General features: G+C 42.0%; 1 protein-coding gene across 3 annotated transcripts in view; it reads left to right on the top strand.

Moving 5' to 3' along the window:
- mycbp2 (MYC binding protein 2) overlaps positions 1–22,315 on the top strand; it is a gene marked incomplete in the record, with an annotated part of 57,658 nt that extends 35,343 nt beyond the window's left edge. For 2 of the 3 annotated variants that reach the window (XM_035677023.1, XM_035677024.1), the window contains 32 exon segments: positions 1,957–2,181; positions 3,205–3,337; positions 3,420–3,545; positions 7,378–7,560; positions 10,061–11,701; positions 11,821–11,990; positions 12,120–12,367; positions 12,481–12,648; positions 13,267–13,424; positions 13,519–13,718; positions 13,926–14,075; positions 14,172–14,332; positions 14,634–14,790; positions 14,893–15,117; positions 15,279–15,344; positions 15,677–15,916; positions 16,033–16,122; positions 16,217–16,297; positions 16,388–16,654; positions 17,070–17,353; positions 17,511–17,607; positions 17,734–17,853; positions 17,940–18,041; positions 18,152–18,280; positions 18,420–18,552; positions 18,717–18,820; positions 19,420–19,608; positions 19,702–19,809; positions 20,078–20,287; positions 20,372–20,479; positions 20,671–20,836; positions 20,973–22,315. In XM_035677023.1, coding sequence (XP_035532916.1) covers positions 1,957–2,181; positions 3,205–3,337; positions 3,420–3,545; positions 7,378–7,560; positions 10,061–11,701; positions 11,821–11,990; positions 12,120–12,367; positions 12,481–12,648; positions 13,267–13,424; positions 13,519–13,718; positions 13,926–14,075; positions 14,172–14,332; positions 14,634–14,790; positions 14,893–15,117; positions 15,279–15,344; positions 15,677–15,916; positions 16,033–16,122; positions 16,217–16,297; positions 16,388–16,654; positions 17,070–17,353; positions 17,511–17,607; positions 17,734–17,853; positions 17,940–18,041; positions 18,152–18,280; positions 18,420–18,552; positions 18,717–18,820; positions 19,420–19,608; positions 19,702–19,809; positions 20,078–20,287; positions 20,372–20,479; positions 20,671–20,836; positions 20,973–21,088 — 6,555 coding nt within the window. 3 annotated transcript variants of the gene reach the window in all.
- Between the last annotated feature and the right edge of the window lie 4,199 nt (positions 22,316–26,514).

The following is a 26,514-nucleotide window of genomic DNA, read 5'->3' on the forward strand; positions in this document are numbered from 1 at the left end:
CTTTATGTCTTTCATTTGGTCGTCGATTTGGAAATAATAACCCTGTGGTGTTTGGAGTGAACTTTCAATTCTTTTTCTGCCCCTGCAACTGGGTTTTGTATTTTTGTATGCATTTGATCCTACACTTATTGTAAAGTGTTCAAACATTTGACAGGCGTTGCCTGTATTTGCATTTCCTCAAGGCCCCTTTTTTATCTCTGCTTCACAATTTCACCAACTGGCCTGTCTGACACCAGTCAGTCTGTCCTTTCTTCTTCATCTTCTCATATAACCTCTGATGCTGGAAATTCCAGAGGAGCCAAGCCAAAAAATATTTTTTTTCTTCCAAAAAAATACATGAGCGTCTTCCCCCATCCTGTTTTCTCTCCTCTCTCGGGTCGTCTACTGTTTCTTGACTGTCTCACGATCTGTTGCTCAGAATGTCTTTAACGCTAGCCAAGGAGTCAGGGATATCGGCTTTTTGTCGTGGACTCCCTTAACTATATTCCCGCCACAGGTGAGTTGTATGAAGGAGGGACAAATAGCTTGACTGCCCCATAGCTTATCATCTATTTGTTACTTTGTCCTCTTGAACCCCTTGTGACTTTGTAGTCTTCTCACAGTGTTACAATCAGGCATAAGAGGTTGAACCACAGTTGCATGGTTGTCTGTTTTGTTTAATTTTGACGATACAGTGATGTATAGTATTGTCAGCGGCTACTGTCATTGAATCCTCCAGTGATCATATTTGGGATTTTTAAAAGTAATTACTATTCAAGCTTGTATGTTGCATGGGGTTGAAGATACTAATGTCCATTCTGTTGCATGAGGTCTTGTTTATAAGGCTTGTGATATATAGTCCTGTGTCCTTGTGTGTTATAGCATGCTTCCCTTCAGAGTGTATGAAAATATGTGGACATTCTACTTAATTTGAGTAGGTCCATTGTCTATTGATCATTTAACTGCATCACTAAAAGGTTGAATGCAATGTTAATTTCATATGTTGTATATGTATCATTATATATCTTTTGCGAGTACTTGGATATTCAAGCATATTAAAACTGTTGAGGTGTATGTACAGTACATGAGTACATGCATTTTTAATATCTGGGGGAAAAACATAGTTTTGGAATATAACTTACTGCGATTGAGGATGGAAGTCTATATAGGTTTTCAGTTATCCATGTCATGTGATATCTTGTAATTGGAAAAACAAGATTATCTCATCTGAGCAAAGCAAAGTTTGAAGCAATAGTTTGACACTTATTTAGCTTTCTTCCCAGGGTTGTATAAGATTAATACCACTCTCATATCTGTCCCGTAAATATAAAGCTACAGCTAGCAGTTGGTTAGCTTAGCTTAGCATAGAGACTGGAAATAACAACAAACAGCTAGAATGACTTTCTTCTTCTTCTGCACTTCTGCAGTTCACTTATCAACACATTGTATCTCGTTTGTTTAATCCGCACAACTGAAGTGTAAAAAGACTCTGTAACACCTAGCCAAGAAACAGTCACACTCATAACCTGGTAAAACTGCTATTTTTAATCTTAGGTTCTTGTATGTATTAAATAAAATAGATATAACAGTTAGCTGGTTCTTGATTTTGATGAGTTTCATATGTAATGCACAGGTATGAGAGGGGTATCTTCTCATTTAACTTTAGGCAAGAAAGCAAATAATTCCCAAAAAGTTTATTGCTTAGTAGTATTTGAAGACTACAGTGCACATGTCCAGGTGCCTCTTAACCCTAACAGCTCGATATGAGAAATAAACTACGGTCCATTTTTGATTAAGGCCTAATCCTCATACTAAGCATACGTGCACTTTTACGCTAACTCCCTGTTACACTTCTAACAGTGGCTTTTCACAATAATATTTCAGGATTTCAAATTCTGAACCTTGTCCTGATCTTTTTTTTTTGCAGCCTGTTGTTGAGTTACTGTACTCTCTAATCAATGCTCTTACCTCTTGCAGGAGGTCAGGGGCCAATCGGAGGACAACGTAAAGGAGGTGAGCAGCTGCCCTTCCCACGAGGCCCCCAATCGGGTGCAGAACAGGGCAGGGCAGGGCGGCGGCCCGGGGCTTTATAAGGTAGTGAAGACCGGCCCCTCTGGTCACAACATCAGAAGCTGCCCAAACCTTAGGGGTATCCCCATTGGAATGTTAGTACTTGGCAACAAGGTCAAGGCCATAGGCGAGGTACGCACTCACCCCAAATAATGCAATGTGTTTTTTGTGGCAGGATTTGAATAAATCAGTCTGTTTAGATCACGTAATGTATTGTAGCTAATGTTCGTAGATTTTGGCCTTAATTCTCAGAAAGTAGTTCCCTCTTTTTCCTAAACTGAATTTTGAATGTAAAGGATGTAATCTTTCTTTCTAACTGGAATACATCAGGTGCTTCTGGGTGTGGGTGTGTGTTCTGTATCTTTCCACTTGTTGAGGTCTTACCAACTCCTGTGGCTGCAACATTTTCGCGTGCTTCCTGATTTACTAATTTCAGTTTTATAAATCCATTGCAGTTTCAGGGTCATATTCAGCCGCCTCAAGACTTCTCAGTGGAAGTTTGATCACAAAAATGTTGGAGCTTTTCTGTGCCTTGACTGCATCTTTCTTGCACTTTTAACAATCCTGTCAATAACCTGGTACTTTGAACTGTCTAAATTGTCTTTGGCCTGGTGATGAGTGGAGCCTCCCCTATTTTGGATATGACCTGTCATTGGCTGCTGTGGTGTGTCATGCTGTTCAATAGTTTCCTCTCTGAGCCTGTACTGGAATGCCCTGTCTCAATCTGAGAGGTGCAGCCTGCACATACTAATACTTCCGTCTATCTCTGTTTTTCCAAAATGATAATATTTCAGGGAAATGAGACAAAACAACCTCATGCATTTACCTTTCAATAAGCTACCCCTTTCTTATAGTAAGTTTTTTTATTTTAGCTACATCAGTTTTGTCCTGCAGTGTCTGCTGGTACACAAAATCAAATTAATGTGATCTGCTGCTGTGGATTTTGTATGTGTCAATCAGATGAATTTAATGTTTGCATGTAAGTGATCTACTGTAGTAGAATTTGTGTCATGGTTTTGTCTGTGCAGTAATATCATGGATGGACTGGGGTTGATATCGAGAATGACTGTTATTTATATATAGTTGAGGGTTGACAATGTGTGAGTGGTGCTGTGTGTGTGTGAGTATGGATAAAGAGTGTTGTTTGTGTATCAGGTGGTCAACTCCGAGGGGACGTGGGTACAGCTGGATAAGAACAGTGTAGTGGAGTTCTGTGAGAGTGATGAAGGAGAGGCCTGGTCATTAGCCAGAGATCGCGGTGGAAATCAGTACCTCCGCCACGATGACGGTAAGCCACGCTCATTGGGGAAAATCTGTGAACCTAAAAATGTGATGATTTTAAGATGACATCATTTAATTTGATCTCATAGAACAAGCACTGCTTGAGCACGGGGCCCAGACCCCACCACCCAGCCCTTTCTCTGTGCAGGCCTTCAACAGAGCCACAACTTCAAATGGAGCGCAGGGCTTTGACTATGGCATCTCCAACAACAAAGGTGAGGTCAACTTGGTGTAGAGTAGGTTTTAAGAGACAAAAGAACATATCAATAACATATCATTAAGCTGCATATCACTTTGCTTTACACATCCACTCATTTACATTTGAGGGGGTTTTTGAGTCCTCAGGCTTTACTCAAAGATTGTTAGATCTTTTACTATTGCTGTTGTACATGTCACCTCTTCACTTGACTTCACTCTGCACCCTTGTATTGATTATTCTCTGCTTTCTCTTAATATACACTCTGTTCGACTTCTCCTAAGCTTTGAATTGAGACTTTTCTCGTAAGCTGTTTGATTCATTACCCGGTTTTAGTTGTAGAAATGTACACATTTTAATCATCTTTGGTTGTGCAGCTATATCACATTAGTAAGTCCAATTTCTTTTTTTTATTCAAAGTAAGAGGGAATTACAAATCACTTGATGTCCACAATTTATGACAGCACACCCACAAAGTGTATGTGATCCAGTATGGGTCAGTCAATCTCTTTAAAATCACAGATGCCATCAGTCACTGATCTATCATCTCTTTTTTTGTGCATGCTTTTCTATCGTCTCTACTCTTGTTATTCCATGCCTAACATCTCTGCAATGTCAGGCATGTGCCTGTGTCTGTGTGCATGGGCCAGTCAGTGTGCTTTTGTTCTTTTGGACTACTGTGGGGTCCGTTTAGTTAGGGCACTGTGGACAAGCCCAACACCGATAACTGGCCCTGAACACGTGTCTGTGATTTCACCCTCGACCGTTTGTTTCCTTAAAGGGCCAGTGTGTAGTATTTATGAGGGATCTGGTGACAGAAATGGAATATAATAATAATAAGTATGTTATCATTAGTGTATAATGACCTGAAATTAAGAATTGTTGTTTTCGTTAGCATAAGCCTTGTATATCTACAGAGGCCACTATATTGAAATGCTGAGGCAGTTCAGCTGGTTCCTATCTGCAACTTTACCGCTAGATGCCACTAAATTCTACACACTGGTCCTTTAATTTAGTCTCTTAGAAAACATTTGATCATTAACAGAATCATTGTTTTCTTAAAAATATGGGTGAATACTGAAAACATCACCTGAATTAACTCATTCTGCTCCACCATCAAGATTGGCTGGCCCCAAATATGTCTGTGTATCTTTCTGCCTGAATATCATGCTGACGCTGTGTCAATTGTCTTTCAAACGGCTTACCTCTTCCTCACTGCTTGAAAAAGGAGGCTGACCTGTTGAGACACTTAGCCATGCTAATCAGAGAACCATGGTTATTCAGATGGTATATCTCTCTTGCTATCACAGTGCTTACTGTGACTGCAGAATAAAGGCTCAATTTACACTTGTCACAAGTGTCTGGGTAAAGGCCAGATTCAGTTTTTACAGTTGGCCACATACTGTTAGGCAGATCACAAATTTGATTGCCTCTAACTTTCTTTTACTGCGCTAAATGCAAATCTGTGTAGGGCTTACTCCTATCCGGAGGATGATGGAAATGCATCGGAATTTGTTTGCTACAAAGAACGCTAACACGCTATTAAGCCTTCTGTAAGGCTGCAGATGTTTCTGTTGCTTTAATATGACAAAGAGAAAGATCACTAATTTCATTGTCACTTTGGCTGGCATTAACACAGGCAAGACCCTGGAAGTGCTGACTTGCGGAGACCGCTTATCGATGTAGTTACTTGTGAGAAGTAAAGTTTGTGTTTGTGACATGGAGAAATGGATGGGTTTTATACCATCTCAACATTTGCTCTTTTCCTCCCGAGGTAGTTTGAGCAGTCACGTAGCAATCTGTCTCAAACACTTTTTTGGTTTCATTTTTTGATGCCAAATGACCATGAATGCATAAATTGCCAGTGTTACAGGGGTACGCACATGTTTGCTGATTAGGAACCCCTCTAAACACCAAACTACCACAAGTATGTTGGATGTTTGCGCAAGCCCTTAGGAGGATGCAGGCATTTGCAACTCTAGGTCAAGGTGATCACCCCTGCTGAACCATCTAATGGAAGGTTTGAATCACTAGCCACCTGTGTGATGGAGGCAGCATTGTAATTGGGTCGCCTTCAGACCGGTCATCTTTGATATGCCAGCCTATGCCAAAGCTCCTTGAGCAGATCTTGCTTCAATATTCAGCCATGGTGGTTGATTTCCCCAGCTCAGCTTCACCGAGGCAGCCTCCCATTTCTGGCTCCAACAATTGATTAAATAGCAATGGATGTGAAGTCCAGATTTAAAAGTGTCTTGCAGACTCTGTGTCAGTCTGCTCAACAACTACATAGTGACTGGGTTTTGAATCTGGTTGACAACAAGTCAGTTGTGTCAAGATACAGTGACAGACTTTTGAATGATGACTGATGCGGTGTCAGCTCACTACACAGTATATGGAGAAAGGTTCACTTTCTCCAGGCACATTTTTTTTTTTACTTCTGACGAGGACAAGCTTATTTTTTTAATTCATACATAAAAAGAGACCCCTCTCTGTCCCTCCCTCTCTATATCCTTTCCCCAATAGAGTTGTGAAATGGGAGGAGCCGCTGGTTCTGGAAGTATTTTTAAACACCCCATTTGAAAGTTTTCTGTTGTCAATGCTCCGCAACATGGAAACACAGTTTCCTAGATAATTAACAATAGTTGACCTATTAGGTCCAACTGAAATGAAATAGAATTTGGTTTTGTCTGTTGCAGCACACATATCTGCTCTGTAAATAACTTCTCCTATGTCCTCTTTTGAGAAAAAATTCAGACACCAAAAGGGGAAAGAATTATATTTGATATCTTTTGCTTTAATGATGTCGGCCCCTGGTTTTGTATTAATTGGATGGAATATTGAAGGTACCCGCCTACGTAGATGGAGACCTCCCAATACAGCCAATCAAATCTTGCATAAAGCAGTAATGTCAGTGTTGTGTCATAGGCAGAGCAGATGGTCACACTGAGCAAGACCACAGCCAAACAGAGACTGACAAGCTCCAATAGGCGGCTGAGAGGAAAAGGAGCATTTCTGATATTACCTAAATACCATTTTCTTTAAACTTATTGACTAATTGTGATTTGAATTAGTCTTTTAAGTTTTAATTATTTCCAAAATACAGTTTCTGTAAAGTTTGGTATGGCGAATGGCTGTAAATAGTACAATAACCATGAGCCTCAGCTGATATTGCTTTGAAGAGGAAGCCAGTTAAAGGTGCAAATCAGAGCAGTAGCAAATTCAGCACACTTTAAAACTGTAAACAACTTAATGCTTTGACAGGTTTCTAAAAAGTGAAAGTAAAAAGTTTTTAAAACGTTGCTGTTTTGCTTTAATTTGGTTAAATTCAATTTAATCTGTATAGCGCCATTTCATCACAGAAGTTATCTCAGGACACTTAAATAACAGAGCAGGTCTAGACCGAACCCTTTAACATTTATTATACGAGACCCAACAGTTCCCACTATTGCGAGAGACAAAAGACGGACAAGAACAAAACCTTCATTTAGGAATAGCAAGCATGAATATTTCTTGGGAGTTGTAGTTCACTTTTAAATTATACACTTCCACTAATCATACGGACCAGATGATTCCTACCCCTGTTGCTCATCTTTAGGATGGCAATTCAAGCTTTTGGAGTGCTCCTACACCCATTCTTCTAGCATTGTCTATACAGAAAACTAATAGGACTTTTACTTCTGGAACCCTGGAGACTCAAAATAGCTCCTCCCATTTCGCACATCTGTTGCGTTGTGGGAGATGACTGAATGACTGGTAGAAAATAAACTCTGAATGACCCTCACCCCCCTTGGAAACCTCAAACCATAGCATAAGCTGTAGTTTTTCCCCATCCTCTGTCTCCATGTTTGCAGGTGACCGGTTGAGTGCCATACTGAATTCCATTCAGTCTGGGCCCTTCCTCTCAGCAGCTCCCTCCTCCTCCGTATTTGAGCAAGCCGCCCAACCTCCTCCCTCCTCCTCCTCCCTTGTCCACAGCCCATTTGTGTTTGGACAATCCCCCTCCCAACTGTCTCAGCCACAACCACAGCTTCTGAGTAAGTCTGTCTTGCTTTCTGACAGCGCTTGCTTGCACAGGTGTTGATCCTTTTCCTCCCAGCTTTTTGTTTTCCTGATTTGTTTTGTATTCCTTTTACTTTATGGATTCTCTGAGGAGGGCAGGAGTGATGTGTGACACATAACAGTGCAGTTATGTTCTACAGTGCAGAAATATCCTTGACAAGCCAACATGTCTGTTATTTAATGTTTAAATCTTGTTTCTAAAAAACAAATCAGGTGGCACTGCCTTGAAAAATTAGGTATTTTCACTTGTTTTTGAAAACAAGATTTCAAACTTAAATACTAGACTAAACGTCTTGTTAAAAGGTATATTTTTGCCATTTTCTAAGTAGTAAGCTGAGTTGCTTATTTTTCTGCTTGCTCTCTTGTTAAGCCAGCTTTTTCTTCTTTTCCTCATCATCTTCTTTGCTGCTTTAACTTCAGATCTGCATTTTCATCCTTTAACAACGTTTCATTTTCTGCCTCAACCAGCCCAGGGCTCCCCTGCAAATGTAAACAACAGTAGTCTAAATAGTCATTTGTTTTCAGTCTACAATAACCTCCTATATTTCAACCTAGTCACAATATTACATTTAACGCCTACTAATAATTTGTACTTTCATTGGATAATTTAAGTACAAATACTACACTACAAGAGACAATGTTACATTAGGATCCAAGAGATATGCATTTGTAACTTTTTCAGCCTGTATAGCTCTTTCTTCCTGTCCGTCTTTTGTTCTGTGTTGCTACTTTCTCTGTCCTTTTGTAATCTTTTTTTTTTACTTAGTTGTCTGTTTCTTGTGGAGCCCGGAAGGTGTCTTGGAGAAAGAAAGAAAAAGAACAAAGAATTTGTGGTCATAAATGAATAATTTGTGCTCTAAATTTAACATATAGATAACTTATCACCTTCATGCCGTCAGTCTTGTCATGTACCCTTCACCTTTGGATCACTGGGATTGAATAGGCTTTTATTTTAAACTTGGATTGAGACGAGTGGATATACTGAGCAATGTAGCTGTCACAATACTGTGTTATCTTTGAGATTCCTTAAACCTATTTTACAGAACAAGAGACTGTTTTGCCGTTAAGACTTAGATCCTGAGGACTCGTTTCATAAATGTCTTATTTCTCGTCTTTGCACGCCAAAGGTCTGTTGCCCTCTACGAGAGGACAGGAGGCAAATTACACATATTAAATTGAGAACACAAATTACTAAATAATGTGCTCAACATCTCCGTGGCTCTGTAATTGTTCTTTTCCTCTTACATAAGTGTTTCTTTCTTCATGTCTATCAATTTCTCTAACTCTCTGTTGATCTTCCCATCCCTTGTTGTCCTTTTGCCTCTTTCTATTTCAAGCTCTAGACTTGACACCATTGCCTGTGCTTTCTTTCTTTCTCTCTGTGGTGGCTCCCTTGCATTCCATGCCTTGTTCGTTTACCTGCTCCACTGTTTTCCGCTGTAGATGGTTCGTCACGCAGCCTTGCTTCTCGCGAGCGTGTGCACAAAAGCAGTGTGTCCGTGGCTGGGCATGGTACTGCTCTCTCATCTGTCGCTCTAAGGCAAAAGGGTGGGTAATCACAGCATGCATGCCTCCCTCAGACTGAACAGAGGGTGGGTAGGGATTCAATAAAAAACAGTCTGTTCTGTGATGAACAACGAGTTTTGTATGTTAGCTTTTAGACACAGAAATTTTGCACATCTATATCATGAGGCAGGGCCGTAGGAGTGGGATGAGTATCCAAAAGAAGAAAAGTAGAAATTCCTGTACACTGTCTAACTTGCAATACAAACATTTATTAGCAACGTTTCTATCATTTCGGTCCTTGACCTGTATCAGGCATATCCATTTGCCTGATGAAGGCCAAGGACCGAAATGTTGCTAATATATGTGAAAACATTTTGGGCATCTTGTGTCAGTGTCAACCTTGCAAAACTGGGGGTCTAAAGTCGGACGTGGCTAAACACAATATTATAATAAAGAGGAAAAACCTTAGTTGCACTATAAACACATATGAGTTTTGGTTTAAAGTTCAGTTTAAAAATAGGTGGACCTTCAATGATCTTTGTGGTTACTAGACCAATGGTTACTAAATGTTAAAGCTGGCTTGATCGAGTATTAGTAGGCGAGGTCCCAGGACTGGGCTGGAATCCATCTTTCATCAGCTCTTCCATGGTCCACAAGCTATCTTCATCCATATCAGTCTGGTAGAGTAATAGACAAAGCTGTGGGGGAAGCACCCAGCTAGTAAAGTACAAGTTTGCTTCTAAGAAAAATACATCACTCATGTTGTCATTTGCTTTACAAGGTATTACATTTTTCACCTTTGGGATTTACGTTGTCTGTCTCATTTCATTTTAACTCATTATTTTCGACAATACATATTTTTTTCCCACTCAGGTCGTGAGTATTGTGTTTAGAGTTAAATGGTTACACTCTTACTGCTGATTTAGTCCTCTTTTGTAGTGTAACTGTGTTTGAATTATTAACGTTTAGGTGAGCGGGGGAACCTGATGCCCGGTGCGCGGCCCATGTCCCCAGCCTCTAAACACCGGCAGGAGAATCGCTCACCCAAACAGGAGAGTCGTGGAAGCCGCTCATCCGAGCAGAGCAGGGTTAAGACAGGAGAGGGTGGACTCTCAGCCAGTGAAGCCCTCATCCTGCGGTCAGACACAGCCAAGCTGAGGTCTGACTCTCACAGCCGCTCTCACTCGCCCAATCACAACACTCTGCAGGCCCTAAAGGCAGATGGGAGAACCCCAGGACTGCGTGCTGAGTCCCCGAACCCTGGCTCTCGCTCCTCCTCTCCCAAACAAAAAGGAGTATCCTCTTCAGGCAGGTCTAGTCCCTCCAGCACCTCCTCCCAGCACTCCTCCTCAACCCACCACGACAAGAACCTACCACCTAAAGTTAGCCCTTCCTCCAAAGCCCGGCTGGACCCTCCCAGAGAGCGGTCCAAATCAGATTCATACACTCTGGACCCAGACACACTTAGAAAGAAGAAGGTTCCACTTACAGAGCCACTTAGGGGCAGGTCTACCTCTCCCAAACCTAAACTGTCTCCGAAAGATCCAAATAAAGGAGTGATCAGTGATAGTAATGCAGAGAACCGTGTTCCTTCGCCACATGTGACCCAAGAGAATCTCCATAGTGAAGTGGTGGAGGTGTGCACCTCTAGTGCTCTCCTCTCCAACGAGGAGGGCAATGATGAGAATGTGGAGGTCCGTAATTCTGAAGAGGGATCATGCAAGGTGCACTTTAGCATTGGCAAAGCCCCCGTCAAAGAGGAACAAGAGAGCCGCTCCTCACCCAAAGTCAGCCGCAAAACCAGTCGACACACACGCCCTAAGAAGGATAAATCTGGGCCTCTGTTTAAAGGTGAGAGTACATCAAGGGTCACAGAGCCTGCCAAACAGGCCATGTCACCCTCCGTGGCTGAATGTGCACGAGCAGTCTTTGCAGCATTCCTGTGGCATGAAGGTATTGTCCATGATGCCATGGCCTGCTCTTCCTTCCTCAAGTTCAACCCAGACTTAACCAAAGAGCACGCCCCCATTCGCAGCTCCCTGGGAGGACAGGGTTCTGAAGAGAAGGAGAGCAAGTTAAAGAATCGCCACTCCTTAGAGATTTCCTCTGCACTTAACATGTTTAATATTGCTCCACATGGGCCAGACATCTCCAAAATGGGAAGCATCAACAAAAACAAGGTGCTGTCTATGCTGAAAGAACCTCCACTGCCTGAGAAGTGCGAGGACGGCAAGGGAGATGCCACTTCTTATGAGACGACCTCTCATCCCTCCATGAGGGCCAAGTCAATCTTACCGTTAACGTTACAACATCTGGTGGCATTCTGGGAGGACATCTCTATGGCCACCATCAAAGCAGCAACTCAGAACATGATCTTTCCTAGCCCAGGGTCCAGTGCCATCCTAAAAAAGAAGGAACACGAGAAAGACAGTAAAAAGGCAAAGAAGGAGAAGAAGAAAAGGGAGAAGGCAGAGGTGCGTCCAAGAGGGAATCTGTTTGGAGAGATGGCACAGCTCGCCATGGGTGGACCAGAGAAAGACACCATCTGTGAGCTGTGTGGGGAATCTCACCCTTACCCTGTCACCTACCATATGAGACAGGCTCACCCAGGTAAGAATAAAGGAGGTTCTGGTACAGTTTTGTAATTTTGAATAAGGGTATTAGTCATTAAATTAACTCCAAACTGTACTTTGTGCCTTAAACATCCCTCTTTGGTGTTTCTGTGGCAGGTTGTGGCCGCTATGCTGGAGGCCAGGGCTACAACAGCATTGGCCACTTCTGTGGTGGTTGGGCTGGGAACTGTGGAGATGGAGGCATTGGAGGCAGCACCTGGTACCTGGTGTGTGATCGCTGTCGGGAAAAATACCTGAGAGAGAAACAGACCGCCGCCAGAGAAAAGGTAGCCTGCTGCTGCCATGCTTTTAGTACTGTATTGTGTGTCCCTGTAGCACTGTCAGCTTTTTTTTTTTTTTACATCATACTGACTTCTTAGACTTGAATCAAAACCAAGCTGCGTGTTCTTTGCCAGGTGAAGCAGTCCAGGAAAAAACCTCTGCAGGTGAAGACTCCGAGGGCGCTGCCAACTATGGAGGCCCACCAGGTGATTCGGGCAAACGCTTTGTTCCTGCTGTCCCTCAGCAGTGCTGCTGAGCCCAGCATGCTATGCCATCACCCTCCCCGGCCCCTGCACTCCCAGCTGTTGCCCAGCCTCAAGGAGGGCGTGTCGGACGAACTCCCCAATAAAATGGGCTGTCTCTATCTTCAGACACTAGCTAGGTAGCTAACAGTTTAGTTAATAACAGGTTGTATTTTATTGATAAGAAAACCCTACAGTTAACACGTGCTTAGATAATGATTTGAGTCTCTCCTACTCTCCTCTCATCCCTCAGGCAACACACTGAGAACTTCGGGGGCTACCAAGATGATAACCTCTTTCAAGATGAGATGAGGTATTTGCGCTCAACATCTGTTCCTGCGCCCTACATTTCAGTCACCCCTGACGCCTGCCCCAATGTGTTTGAGGAACCAGAGAACAACATGAAATCAATGCCCCCCAGGTAACACATCTTAGTACTATGTTCTTAATCGCTTCCACTTTCCCTTACTAGCACTCAAATTGCTTATTATTACAGATTTTCTCATACATCACTCTCTGTTTATAATGTTGTTTAAATACATGCATGATATTTAAGTCATGGAAAATCATGTTGAGCTATTGACGCTACATATTATATAGTTTCCCACACTAATTAATGAATGCTCAGAGCAGACTCCCACTCTCTGCCCTGCACCCTACATAGTTTGACAGCAAGCATTTAGTTTTCAGATGTGCCTTAATTGTTATGCCTCATTATCATGACTAGCCCCCTCTCATACAGAACAAAAGAGCCTAGCTGCTTCGTTCTCTGGTTAGGGCTAATTTCAGTCTTTTTGTCGAGCAAAGAAAACTAAACTCTGGTATGAAGTTAGCCTTTTCTCAGTGGTCGACTGTGTCTCCTTTGCTTAAAAGATGAGTCAGTAGCTGCTTAAAATGAACACATACTGGCCATTGTTTTGTCTGCAAACATATTTAAAATACATAAAAACTTATATATTCAAACTCTGAAGGGTTGTTGAGGTATTTGTGTTGCTAAACTGTATGTGTCTGTTTCGGCCCTTTATATGCTCTCTTTTAGTCTTGAGACCAGTCCAATCGTAGACAGCGACACGGCAAAGCGCACAGTGTTTCAGCGGTCTTACTCTGTCGTAGCATCTGAGTACGATAAGCAACACTCACCCTCTCCTGCCCGGGTCAAAGCCGTACCCAGACGCAGGGTCCACAGTGGTGATGCAGGTAATCGCACGTAATAATTTGAAAAGTGAGTAGGGATACTCAAAGATAAGTGATGCATCATCTGTAACATCAACCCGCTCTGTCCCCCAAACAGAGGTGGGATCATCCCTGTTACGGCACCCGTCTCCTGAGCTATCCAGGCTGATCTCAGCGCATGGCTCCCTCAGTAAAGGGGAGAGGAACTTCCAGTGGCCTGTCCTAGCTTTTGTTATCCAGCACCACGACCTGGAGGGCCTGGAGGTGGCCATGAGGCATGCACTGAGAAAGTCGGCCTGCAGGGTGTTTGCCATGGAGGTACAGCTGTTTGCAATATTTCTCTGGACCTTAGAGCTCAGTCTTGCTTTAATTATTGCTATTTATAAAGCAGTGACTCAGTGTGATATTGTTAGTTAATCAATTGGATTTGTATACTTAATTAGCTAATAGACCTCAGCTGCACTCAGTGTTGTTTGTGTAGAAAGAGGACTAATTAGTATGATTATCTCTTGATGTCCCTGTCAGGCATTCAACTGGCTGCTGTGCAATGTGATCCAGACGACCTCCCTGCATGATATCCTTTGGCATTTTGTAGCATCTCTCACTCCATCACCCTTTGAACCTGAGGATGAGGAAGATGAGGAAAACAAGGGGAACAAAGAAATCGTGGAACAGGTAATGAGTCATTAACTGGTCGAAAAGCATGCAGCAATGCTTTTCCTTTGCTGTTGTACCTTCTAATTATAAACATCTCCATTCTGTGCCCTGCAGGAAAGAGACCTTGGTGTTTGTGAGCACCCTCTGTCTGACATTGTTATTGCTGGGGAGGCAGCTCATCCTCTCCCCCACACCTTCCACCGTCTCCTTCAGACCATCTCTGACCTTATGATGTCGCTTCCTAGTGGCAGCTCACTTCAGCAGATGGCGCTTAGGTACAGTTTCTGAATTCTTGAAAAACCAACATTTTAAGATGGATTGATTTTAAATTCAGGGTTCATTTCTACTTCTTTCTGAATTTTCGGGAAAAAGACATATTTACTACAAACTTGCAGAATGATGTGATGAAGTGAGAACCCGGTCCCAAGCTAGTATTGTGTATTGTGGAGTTTCAGTGTGAACAAGAAGTTGGCAAACAATCATCTGCGTCAGGAATCATCACTATCTCTTTTGCACTTTTCCCATTTCTGAGTTTGATGCAATTTGTATGAAAAGTGTGTTGACTTATTTTCCTAGGTGCTGGAGTCTCAAGTTCAAGCAGTCCGACCACCAGTTCCTCCATCAGAGCAACGTTTTCCATCACATCAACAATATCTTGTCCAAGTCGGATGATGGAGACAGTGAGGAGAGCTTCAACATCAGTGTGCAGTCAGGCTACGAAGCAATGAGCCAGGCAAGAAAACAACCACTAACTGACTTACTCCACTTACTGGTATGCATCTGTGTTAATGACCTGCACTAAGCTGACACTTTACATATCTGTGTTTGACAATAGGATCTCTGCCTGGTAACCTGTCTGAAGGACCTGACCAGTGTAGTAGACATCAAGACATCCAGTCGTCCTGCCATGATTGGCAGCCTAACAGACGGCTCCACAGAGACCTTCTGGGAATCTGGAGATGAGGACAAGAACAAAACCAAGTGCATCACCATCAGCTGTGTGAAAGGCATAAACGCCACCAACGTTTCTGTTCACGTGGACAACTCCAGAGACATCGGGGTAAGGGGTATCAGCAAACCGGGCATTTATGTGTTTTGGGGCGAAAACACTACTTGTTAAAATAAAAATGCAAAATGAAGGATGTTGATGATCATAATGTATTTATAAGGGTTGTCTGATGGATTTCAGTGAACTAAATTTTTCCTCTGTCGTATCCACAGAACAAAGTAACATCAGTGACATTCCTGTGTGGAAAAGCAATAGAGGACCTCTGCAGAATCAAACAGGTACGGTCAGTTTCTTTGGTAGTAAGGTTGTTCAGTATAAGCCGTAATTTGTGCTACGGAGTATGCTATTTAAAGAGAGTTAATTGATGTATGAAGCTGTATGTATTGATTGCTTCCTCTCTCCAAATCATAATGAAAGTGCAGAGATATTTAAGTATTAATGAGTGTTGTTGTATGATATATATATATATATTATATATACTTGTGTTCAGATTGAAATAAAGCTTTTTTTTCTTCATTATTTTGTGTGGTTCAAGCATTACAATACACTACAGATTTACGTGCACATGTGGCAGAACGCTGTGAACACCCTTATGCCTTTTTTATCCAAGGTTGACCTCGACTCGCGTCACATGGGCTGGGTGACAAGTGAGCTTCCTGGAGGGGATTATCATGTGATCAAGGTGGAACTGAAAGGTCCGGAAAACACCCTGAGGGTGCGCCAGGTGAAGGTCCTTGGTTGGAAAGAGGGCGAGAGCATCAAGATTCTAGGACAGATCTCAGCCAGCATGGCCCAGCAAAAGAACTGTGAGGCTGAGACTCTCAGGGTGTTTCGCCTAATCACCTCACAGGTCTGTCTAACTGCTTCATCCACGTCTTATAACCACTGAATAAATTATTTTTCTATTACTATGCTCTACTGTTTGTTTGAATCATTGACTGTTCCTTTTTTGTTTTGCTCATTTAGGTCTTTGGAAAACTTATCTGTGGAGATGCAGAGCCAACTCCAGAACAGGAAGAGAAAAACCTCCTTTCATCACCCGAGGGAGAAGACAAGGTCTGCACTGTCACAGTTTAACTGTACTGCTTAACTGCCTCAAATATTTAGTGACCTTCAACCAAATTTTTTACACTTATGTTTTTATGAATAGGTACCATCTGACGCAGACCTTAAAGAGCACATGGTGGGGATCATTTTCAGTAGGAGCAAACTGACCAACCTCCAGAAACAGGTAAATCAGTCAGTCAGTTTCTTGAACCATTCACAAGCATGAGTTAGTGTAATCTCAGCCCTCTAAGCTAATGTGCGCATTTATTTCCAGGTGTGTGCGCACATCGTCCAGGCCATCCGTATGGAGGCAACACGTGTGAGGGAGGAGTGGGAGCACGCCATCTCCAGCAAAGAGAACGCTAACTCCCAGCCCAGCGACGATGATGCCTCATCAGACGCCTACTGCTTTGAGCTCCTGTCTATGGTTCTGGCTCTGAGTGGCTCCAACGTCGGGCGCCAGTACTTAGCTCAGCAGCTAACACTCATGCAAGACCTGTTTTCTCTGCTGCACACGGCTTCCCCAAGAGTACAGAGACAGGTGGGAGAGAGTATGCACACATGCACATGAGGTTTACTCATGTGCAGTTTAGTATTTGAAGGTTTTCTTGAAAACAAACAAATCTATGTTTACATTAACTGTTTCTCAACAGAATGTCTTGTGCATATCCTCGAGGTCGAACAAACACGTTGAGGGGATTTCTTGCCTTGTAAAATGTTTGCAAAGCACATTTTTAAAAAAATCTTTTAAAAAACAAGTTTGATTACATCCATGATTTTTTTTAACCTGACATAGAGCCGACTCTGACCAGGATATTGTTAAATTTGTGATTTAGAGTAAGTGTGCAGGTGTAACACATTCTTTCAAATAATGTTTCTGTGTGTGTTAAGGTAAATACGTTGTGACACTATGCAAATTATATTCATGTTTGCCATCTGATCTTACCCTGCCTCAGGTCACATCATTGCTTAGACGCGTCCTTCCAGAGGTTACACCAGTGCGACTTGCCAGTATTATTGGGGTGAAGGCTCTGCCACCAGCAGACATCAGTGACATCATTCACTCCACAGAAAAGGGTGACTGGAACAAGCTCTGCATCCTCGACATGTTCCTGGGCTGCATCGCAAAAGCCCTCACTGTGCAGCTGAAAGCCAAAGGCACCACCATCTCTGGCACAGCTGGCATGGCTGCGGGCAAGGGGGTCACCACTGTCACACTGCCCATGATTTTCAACTCCAGGTGAGTTTGTTTCTGCTAGGGTTAATCAAAATTTGGACGATCAAAGAGATGTTATTATATGAGACTTAAAGCAACGCAAATTTACATACTTGCAATTTTTGGCAAATGGCAGTTTTCTTTGATTTTTATACTAATTGTACCTTTCTGTCATGCTCAGCTATATCCGCAGAGGGGAGAGCCACTGGTGGATGAAAGGCTCCACTCCTCCTCAGATAGCAGAGATCATCATAAAGTTGGTTAAAGACATGGCAGCTGTAAGTTGTTTAAATCTATCTTTCCTTTTAACTCTCTGCTAACATGATTTGATATAGAACCACATGCATCTTTGTGATAAATGTCATGGAAAAAGCACCTCTAAGACAGTCATTTGCTGTTTTTAGGGCCACCTTTCAGATGCTTGGTCCAGAGTCACCAAAAATGCAATAGCTGAAACCATCATAGCCCTGACCAAAATGGAGGAGGAGCATCGGTCGCCTGTACGCTGTATTGCCACCACAAGGGTATGGACTCGTATCATACACACAGCGTGGTATGTTTACAATTAGTGGGTATTAATTAATTAATTATATCTTTTTCTGTTTCATAGCTGTGGCTGGCCTTAGCTTCACTGTGTGTGCTGGACCAGGACCATGTCGACAGGCTGTCCTCTGGTCGCTGGATGGGCAAAGATGGACAGCAGAAGCAGATGGTGAGAATGACAAATAAAATAAATAATAAATAAATAAAAGCCATAGTGTGTGAGAATTACTGACACAGTCCAATGAATAACAAACTGATTTCCTCCTCTACCATCCGCAGCCCATGTGTGACAACCATGACGATGGTGAGACAGCAGCCATCATCCTGTGTAACATGTGTGGCAACCTCTGCACCGACTGTGACCGCTTCCTCCACCTGCACCGACGCACGCGCTCTCACCAGAGACAGGTTAGCATCGGTTGGCACACATCCCATTTTTTTTGCCTGATGGTTCTTCCAGTTAGTGTTAGTTAGTAACTGCTGATTAGTTGGATAATATGGAGAGTAATGAGCTGCTGTTTAATGTTATCTTTACGGCTGTTTTCAGGTGTTCAAGGAGGAAGAGGAGGCCATAAAGGTGGATCTTCATGAAGGTTGTGGGAGGACCAAGCTGTTCTGGCTCATGGCTCTGGCAGACTCTAAGACTATGAAGGCTATGGTGGAGTTCAGAGAGCACACAGGTAAGATAGAAACAGAACATCCCACTGTGCTCTCTGTGGGTATGACTATATATATTGCTGTCTTAAATTGTGTATAATAGTGGTGTCAGTTTCACCTCCAGAATTGCTTCAAGGCTTCCCCTACTGCATGCATTTCAATTCTAAAACATGGGTTATTTTTGCAGGTAAACCAGCCTCCAGCAGCTCAGATGCCTGCAGGTTCTGTGGTACGAGGAATGGAACCGAGCTGTCGGCGGTGGGCAGCGTCTGCTCAGACCCAGACTGCCAGGTACTTAACATCAACCACTATCGAGTTGAAGCTCTAAAAATAATCTAAAGATATAATCTTTTGTTTTTATTTCGCAAAATACATACAACATACACACATGTTAACAAAAAACAACTGTATAAAAAAAGCTACAAAAAAATAAATGAACAAACAAAATAGCAAGAACAAAACCTAGTTTATTATGCTGTTTTTTTTTTTTAACAGGTTCCTTTTTCGTTTCTTATATTCTATAATTCTATTATTCTATATATATATTATATTCTAATATAATTATACTAATTATATTTTATTAGAACCTTAATCAGTTTTGCTTTTTGGTGTTTTGCTTAGTGGAAACATTATAGAATATTCATAATACCTGAGAAGATGAGTATGGAATTAAGCACAGCCTGATAGAGCTGAAGCATCCTTTGAGACCCTAAACATGCTCGATTTCCTCAAAAAGAATAGTCTGTGGTGAACCTTGCAAAGGTCCACCCATTTCAGCAAACAAACAAATACATACATACATACACACACAAGACACATATTAAGCAATGTAGACTTATGTGGTTGTGCTTCCTTAGCCTCACCAGTTTCTATCATGTTGTCTCCCTCAGGAGTACGCTAAACTAGCCTGCAGTAAAACTCATCCTTGTGGACACCCCTGTGGAGGAGTCAAGAATGAGGAGAGCTGCCTTCCATGTCTGCACGGCTGTGACAAGAACACTGGCTGTTTGAAACAGGATGCAGATGACATGTGTATGATCTGCTTTACAGAGGCCCTCTCTGCTGCTCCTGCAGTACAGGTAGCTCTTAATACAAGTGTTTATCCATTAGGGGAAAGAGTTTCACTTCAAATTGTTTCCATTTAATGTTTAACTCTTTTGTTCTGTTCTCAGCTGGACTGCACTCACGTGTTCCACCTTCAGTGTACTCGTCGTGTTCTCGAAAATCGCTGGCTCGGGCCCCGAATCACGTTTGGGTTCATGTTGTGTCCCATTTGCAAGGTAAGATGTTGCCTGAGCCGCTGTGACTAATCGGATTAAGCCAGCAACAAAGAGCTTGAGAACAGTTTTAACCACACCTTGAAGTTGATTGAGCTCAGTTTGATTAAATGCTTTGTTGAACAAGCTCAGCCCACTCTGTGGATGTCACAGACTAGGACTGCTTTGTTCACTGTCATCTGTGTGAAATGGTGTTGACAACTACATTAACAGTAACTCAACCTTCTTTATGAACTTCGGCTGGTTTGTTTGTTTCATTGTTTGCCTCCAGAACAAAATCAATCATTCGGTGATCAAGGACCTGCTTGACCCGATTAAGGAGCTCTATGAGGATGTGAGGAGAAAGGCTCTGATGAGGCTGGAGTATGAGGGTCTACATAAGAGTGAGGCAATCACTACACCAGGAGCACGTTTCCACAATGACCCAGCAGGCTTTGCTATGAACAGATATGCATACTATGTCTGCTACAAGTGCAAAAAGGTACCATACAAACTTAGAGTAAAGTTATTTTTCATTTAAATGTTGTTCAGGGCTTTGAGAATTTATGGTTTCCCATATTTCCAGGCCTATTTCGGGGGAGAGGCTCGCTGCGATGCGGAGGCAGGACAGGGAGATGACTACGACCCCAGCGAGCTGATCTGTGGAGCATGCTCAGATGTCTCCAGGGCTCAGGTGAGGAGCCTGTGACTGAAACTATGGCCAGTTTAAAGGAATAGTTTGACATTTTGCATTACACCCTTATTCTCTTTCTTGCTAAGTTAGATGAGAAGAGTGTTGCTACTCTTCTAACTTAAAAATAGTGCTTATCTGTACTCTTTACACAGTTATCCCACCCCTTATGATTCTTGTTTACTTTTCACCAGATGTGCTCCAAGCATGGCACAGACTTCCTGGAGTATAAATGCCGGTACTGCTGCTCAGTGGCTGTTTTCTTCTGCTTTGGCACCACACACTTCTGCAACGCCTGCCATGATGACTTCCAGAGGATGACTAGTGTCCCCAAGGAGGAGCTGCCGCATTGTCCTGCAGGTGCTTAATGATTCTATTGACCACACTCTTCCGGAAAATGTTAAATTATTCAGGGCGCATATGACAGTAAATACCAGACAGAAATAACTATAGGAAAAAAATAAGTGAGGTGTTATCTTTGTCCTTTCTGTCACAGGGCCCAAAGGCAAGCAGCTGGAGGGTACTGAGTGCCCTTTGCATGTGGTTCACCCACCAACAGGGGAGGAGTTCGCCCTGGGCTGTGGGGTGTGCAGAAATGCCCACACATTCTAAACAACAAGACTTTTACTGAAAACCAGTTTGTCTACTGTGATTTTCTGGCTGCTGCTGAAGGTCAGCCGTGAAACTCGGCTCTTGCATTGACAAGTCTCCTGGACATTGGACCGGGTTTCTGCTCTACGCCAAGAGTCCTCAGGTCTGCTCGTCTACCAACATCAGTATCCAGGCTCTGCTACAAAACGAGCTGTGGCTCCTTTGGATTCAGAGTAACCTGAATGGAAAAAAAGAACAATAGAATTTTAAAAAAAGAAGAAAAAAAAGAAAATAACTTGTGACGTGTTTGCATGCGGCCGTTGTATTCCCTCGGCTTCTATAGACGTTGCACACCTCCTGATCACTGAAGTGTAACAGATTAAACATTGAATATCAAATAAATTTGCTTAAAGGCAACTGTGGATCAGCTTGGGTTTAAAAAAAAAAAGGAACAGGCCGTATTTCCAGCTTCCTAACTATAAATTTAAAATATTGTTGTATGTAAACTTTTTTTCGTAATCTTGTACAGTATTCTCCACTGTCAAGTGCATCATTGGTTGACGGACAAAAAAAGTTGAGTTGGTGGATAAGACTGTTAAGAATATTATGTTTGGGAGGAAAATAGTGTACGATTTATCTAATCTTGTATATAATGATACTATTCAAAATAGCTGTATTCCGAAGTTGCTACTCTTCACTTCAGTTTTGTTTGATATTCTGGGTTATGTTTTGAGCCAGAACTTTTAATGAAGTGCAATACTGGGTGTGCCTCCTATTTTGCAGCTGTTTAACCTATGGAATGTATGTCAATAAAGCCACTGTACATTTTTATACAGTAGACAGTCGTAATTCCCCCTCTTCTAAATGTCAGATCTCTTCTGTTGTCTGGAAATGAGAAGGAGGAGCCTGGCGCCTGCAGTGAATGAAGGTGGATGTAAATCCTATTTGCAATTCTGTCAAAATATGTACCAAATCCTACAGTAATACAAAAAGAAACAAAAAACCTCGTAGTGGGACTGATTACAGCTGAATGAATTGAGGGGCCAGTCTTCACACCAAATAAAATTGTGCACCTGTAATGCTTTTCCCTAGTAGGAGGCAGGGGGATTGGGGGTCAGGGGAACAGAGTGTGGAAAAAAAGCAGCTGCTGTTATATAAAAAAAGCTTAATACTTGTGAATCTGCTCTGTAATATCTGTGGTGGATGGAGTTGAATGGTAATAAACCAGGTTCTCTGTTTCGCAAAGTTTACATGTGTCATTTCTAATGAGTGGTGACATTTCCATTAAATCCCCTACTGTAACTGCTGGCCTCTGCTTTGTTTATAATGAAGACATGATGATGCCAAATACAGCTAAAGACTGCAATGATCCATGATATACATCGTTTCTGTAAATACCAAAATTAAAAGGTTGAAGATATTGTCCATCTCAGCAGAGACTAGGAAAATACAAAGATGTATTACTCTGCCATTTATTTCCTGGTGCCAAACTGCAGAAAATGCAGTCCGGTGTCATTGAATGGCCAAATACACCCTATTGTTGGTCAACATTACCTGTGTAAGAGCTACACTACACACCAGCCTGCAGTGTAAATGTCCAGTGGATTCAAAATGTATGTTTTTTGCTGTTTATCCTTTACATTGTCTCAAAATATATATTCCCAACCCTACTGCTGACACCCATCGCAGACCCTGCACATACCCCACCCCCCAATCTGGACTTCCATCACATCCAAGCCAGGTTGAGAAGAGCTGGAGAGGCTCAAACAGATGAAAGCTGCTAGGACCGGACTGCATTAGCCTCGCTGCTGAGGCACTGTTCCGCCAGCTCGTGGAGTTTTCAGGCACCTCTTCAACCTGAGTCTGCCACCTTCAGAGAGGTGCAGTGCTCTGGAAACATCCTGCCTGCCTCGAAGGTCGCGTCATGTTTCTGTTGATTTTTCCAGCGCCTTCAACACCTTCCAGCCCGACTGCTGGAAGGCCAAACTGGAGAACACACCAGGTGGGTGCTCCCCTCATCACACGGTCGATGACTATCTGGACGGGCAGCACCACAGTTTTTGAGATTAAAGAACTGTGGCTGTCTGACCATCTGATAGTAACATTGGGGGCCCCCAGGTAACTGTACTGTCCCTTTCCTCTCACCACCTACACTGGCAGACTTTAAAAAAATAAACATAAAAATGTACTGCACTGAGTCGGTCATCTGCAGAAATACTCTGATGACACGGCTATCCGTGGCGTGTGTGAAGGTGCGAGGACGCTGAGTACAGGGAACCGGCGACCGCTTTGTGAAGTGATGGGGAGAACCACTCTGCAGCTGAACGTGGCAAAGACAAGAGCGAGATGGTGGCTGGGATTTTTAGGAGGAACAAGCCGCTCGCCCTCTCCATATGAGTCTGTTGTGGCGAGCACCATCTTCTTTTGCTGTGGTTACCTGGGGTGCGGGCATCAAGGGAAAGACGCCAACAAGCTCTGAACAAACTCATTAAGAAGGCCAGGATCTGTCGCTTGGCTCTAAGCTTGTCACCCGTGGAGGATGGTGGGGTTGGAGCGAGAGGATGGCTGACCAAAACTGCTGGCAATTTCATGGCAATCCCTCCCACCCCCCTCCACACAACACTGGACAAGCTAAAGAGCAGCTAGGCAACAGACTTCATTCAACCCGCTGCTCTAAGAAGACGATATAGAAAAATTCATTCCTCCCCACTGTAATAAGACTTTCATAACTCATCTGCCTCTGTCAGACTCCACAATCACAGAAACTGGGCAAATCTACCCTGGGAACATATTTACTTCTTATGTGTATATGTGTTTAATATTAAACCATGGTTGATATTAATATATCATATTTACACAATATATTATTTTATATTTAATTTTTATATTATCATTTACTGTTGATTATTATAATGTTTACAAATTATATTATTATTATTCAGTTATATTATTAATTATTATATAACAATATATAAGATATTATCTATTGCATGTGTATTTATTGTATAGTCAATATCTATTACTACATATGCAATATAATCATATCATATTACACCTTTTCAAAAATTGCTTTTAAAATCTGGAGTCTAAGTGTGTTTTTAACATATGTAATGTACTGTTTTATATTGTTTTTTACCTATTGATGTTCTTGTATTCTTCTTTTATTATATTGTACAGTGTCTTTGAGTATTCAGAAAAGCGCTCTTTTAAATAAAATGTATTATTATATCTCGTATATATATATATATAGTGTATATATATATATATATATATATATTTGTATATATATATATACACTATATATATATATATATATATTTGTGTATATATATATATATATTGTCAATGGTCTTCATGTTATTACCTCTCTGAATTGTATTGTACATTTGCACAAGGCTGCTTATTGTTTGAATAAAAACTCTACATTTTAATATAAGTTTAGACTATTATCTTTATTTAAAACCACCACACTACAGTTTCTGTAAAGAAATGCTTTTCGATATTTATAATTTTTTTTGTAATAAATTGTTAAATATACAACTGTGGATGTAAACTTAAAGAATTGAAACATCTCTTCTTCTTTGTCCACTTGTAACCCTTTTTCACACACATGTCTGTATTTTCTTCACCGTACATACTCATTACTTTAGTTTTGTGTGTGTGTGTGTGTGATACTCCAGAGTAAACTAGGCCACCAGGTGCTGCACTGAAGTGAAACACTGCAGGCTTTAAGAAAAACAAAGGAGCGTAAAAAGATCTGAAGCTTGATATATTTGATGCAGTCTTTTATTGAGAGTATCGTGAGTTCTTCGGTGTTCAGGGAGCTCGCTGGGGATGGAAACCCTGACTCATTGATCCATTACTGCCGAGCCACAAAGGAGAGGAGTCATTTGCTGTATTTCCCTCTGAATAAACTAGACGTTAATGTGCAGTAAAATAAAACTCTCCCTAAAGTTACATTTGTTTTTGCAGTTTGGGAATCAGCCTCCTCCTGAGCAGTTCTCACCGAGGGCGAAGAAGCCCAAAGTCGTGTCCAAGTGTGACAGCATCATCCTGGAGTGTCGGAGCGTAAGAGTAGGAACTCTACGCCGGATGGTGACGAAGCCCGTCGTCGTGAGTACTTCTGCTCTTTCCTTACTGAAATATGGCCGCCAGTTACAGCGCTGAGCTGCAGTGTAACACTTATGGACAAGGAATCAAATAGAGGCATTCAGAGTTAAACTGTTTATAACTCCTTGTAGTAGAAAAGCACCTGGTGGTCCAGTGCTGTAAACATATGCTGTTACATGATTTGTTTACTAAATATTCTCACATATATTTCACTGATTCGGTGAATTCAGCATAATGTACGTTTTCACTGTAGCACTGATGACAACAAAGAAACTCAACAAAATAAAACATTTAACAGAAAAACCAAACACAACTGGCCCCACACATCTCTCTCCATCAGTTTATTACAATATAAATACTTCTGTTTCTCACTACTTATTCCATTGTAGGTTCAGTGTTCCTTTGTTTGGACCCAGAAGTAGATTTGGTTCGCAGTAAAAGACCAACGTGAGATATGATAAAGATGAAAGTGCTTCAGGCTCTAAAAGTCCAAAGAGAGAATAAATTAAAAACACTAGAATAAATAAGCTCTCCTTTTTCATTACACTGGTGGTTTCAGTGTTTATAAAGCTCCTCCTGCAGCAGCGTGGGGGGGGGCAGCTCGACTGCTTGTGGCTTACATTGGTTGTTTTCTTTCAGCCACAGTGAAGTCTTAAAGATGCTGCACTAGAAAAGAGCCAGATCGTACATATAGAGACGTAGATACCTCATTGTACGCTGCTCCAGAAAAAACTTTTTTCCAAATTTCTGCAGCTTTAAATGGAGGTAAATAAAGACCTCGGACTGTATGTGAGAAGTTACAGGACAGTTAAAACTGGTATTTGCCTCATGGTGCAGTTATGTGGCCTTTAGAGGACAGAAAACCAACTAAAATCTTTAAAATCCAGCAATGAAGTCCAGACAAACTGATAAATAACATTCTTTGTTCTTTGTCTTTTCAGTTTTCCATCGACAGCATCCAGCTGGAAACTGAAGGTACGAACCCACAGCGATGAATTCAGTAAATAAAACCCGACTTCAGTGTGACGCTCTGCAGCCACGGCTGACTGCACCTGCTGGTCAGCAGAGATTAGTCCAGTCTCACCTGTGTGAAGCAGCAACATACAGTATCCTGTCATTTTACTGATTCATCTGAAGCTTAAAAACACAGCAGGAACTTTTACTTTATTGTAGTTTTTGTGACTTTTAGTCATTACTGCAAAATAAAACCACAGATTAGGATCAGATACCTTTCACGAACACTTAAATCACCCTGAAAACATCCTCCTGCATTCGTCTGCAGACGGACAATACAACTATGTGACGGTTAACTCCTGCTGTGTCTGTGTGTGTGTGTG

This window comes from Morone saxatilis, unplaced genomic scaffold (assembly GCF_004916995.1).
Source record: "Morone saxatilis isolate NCDOM2014 unplaced genomic scaffold, NCSU_SB_2.0 Contig5, whole genome shotgun sequence".
Lineage (NCBI taxonomy): Eukaryota > Metazoa > Chordata > Actinopteri > Moronidae > Morone > Morone saxatilis.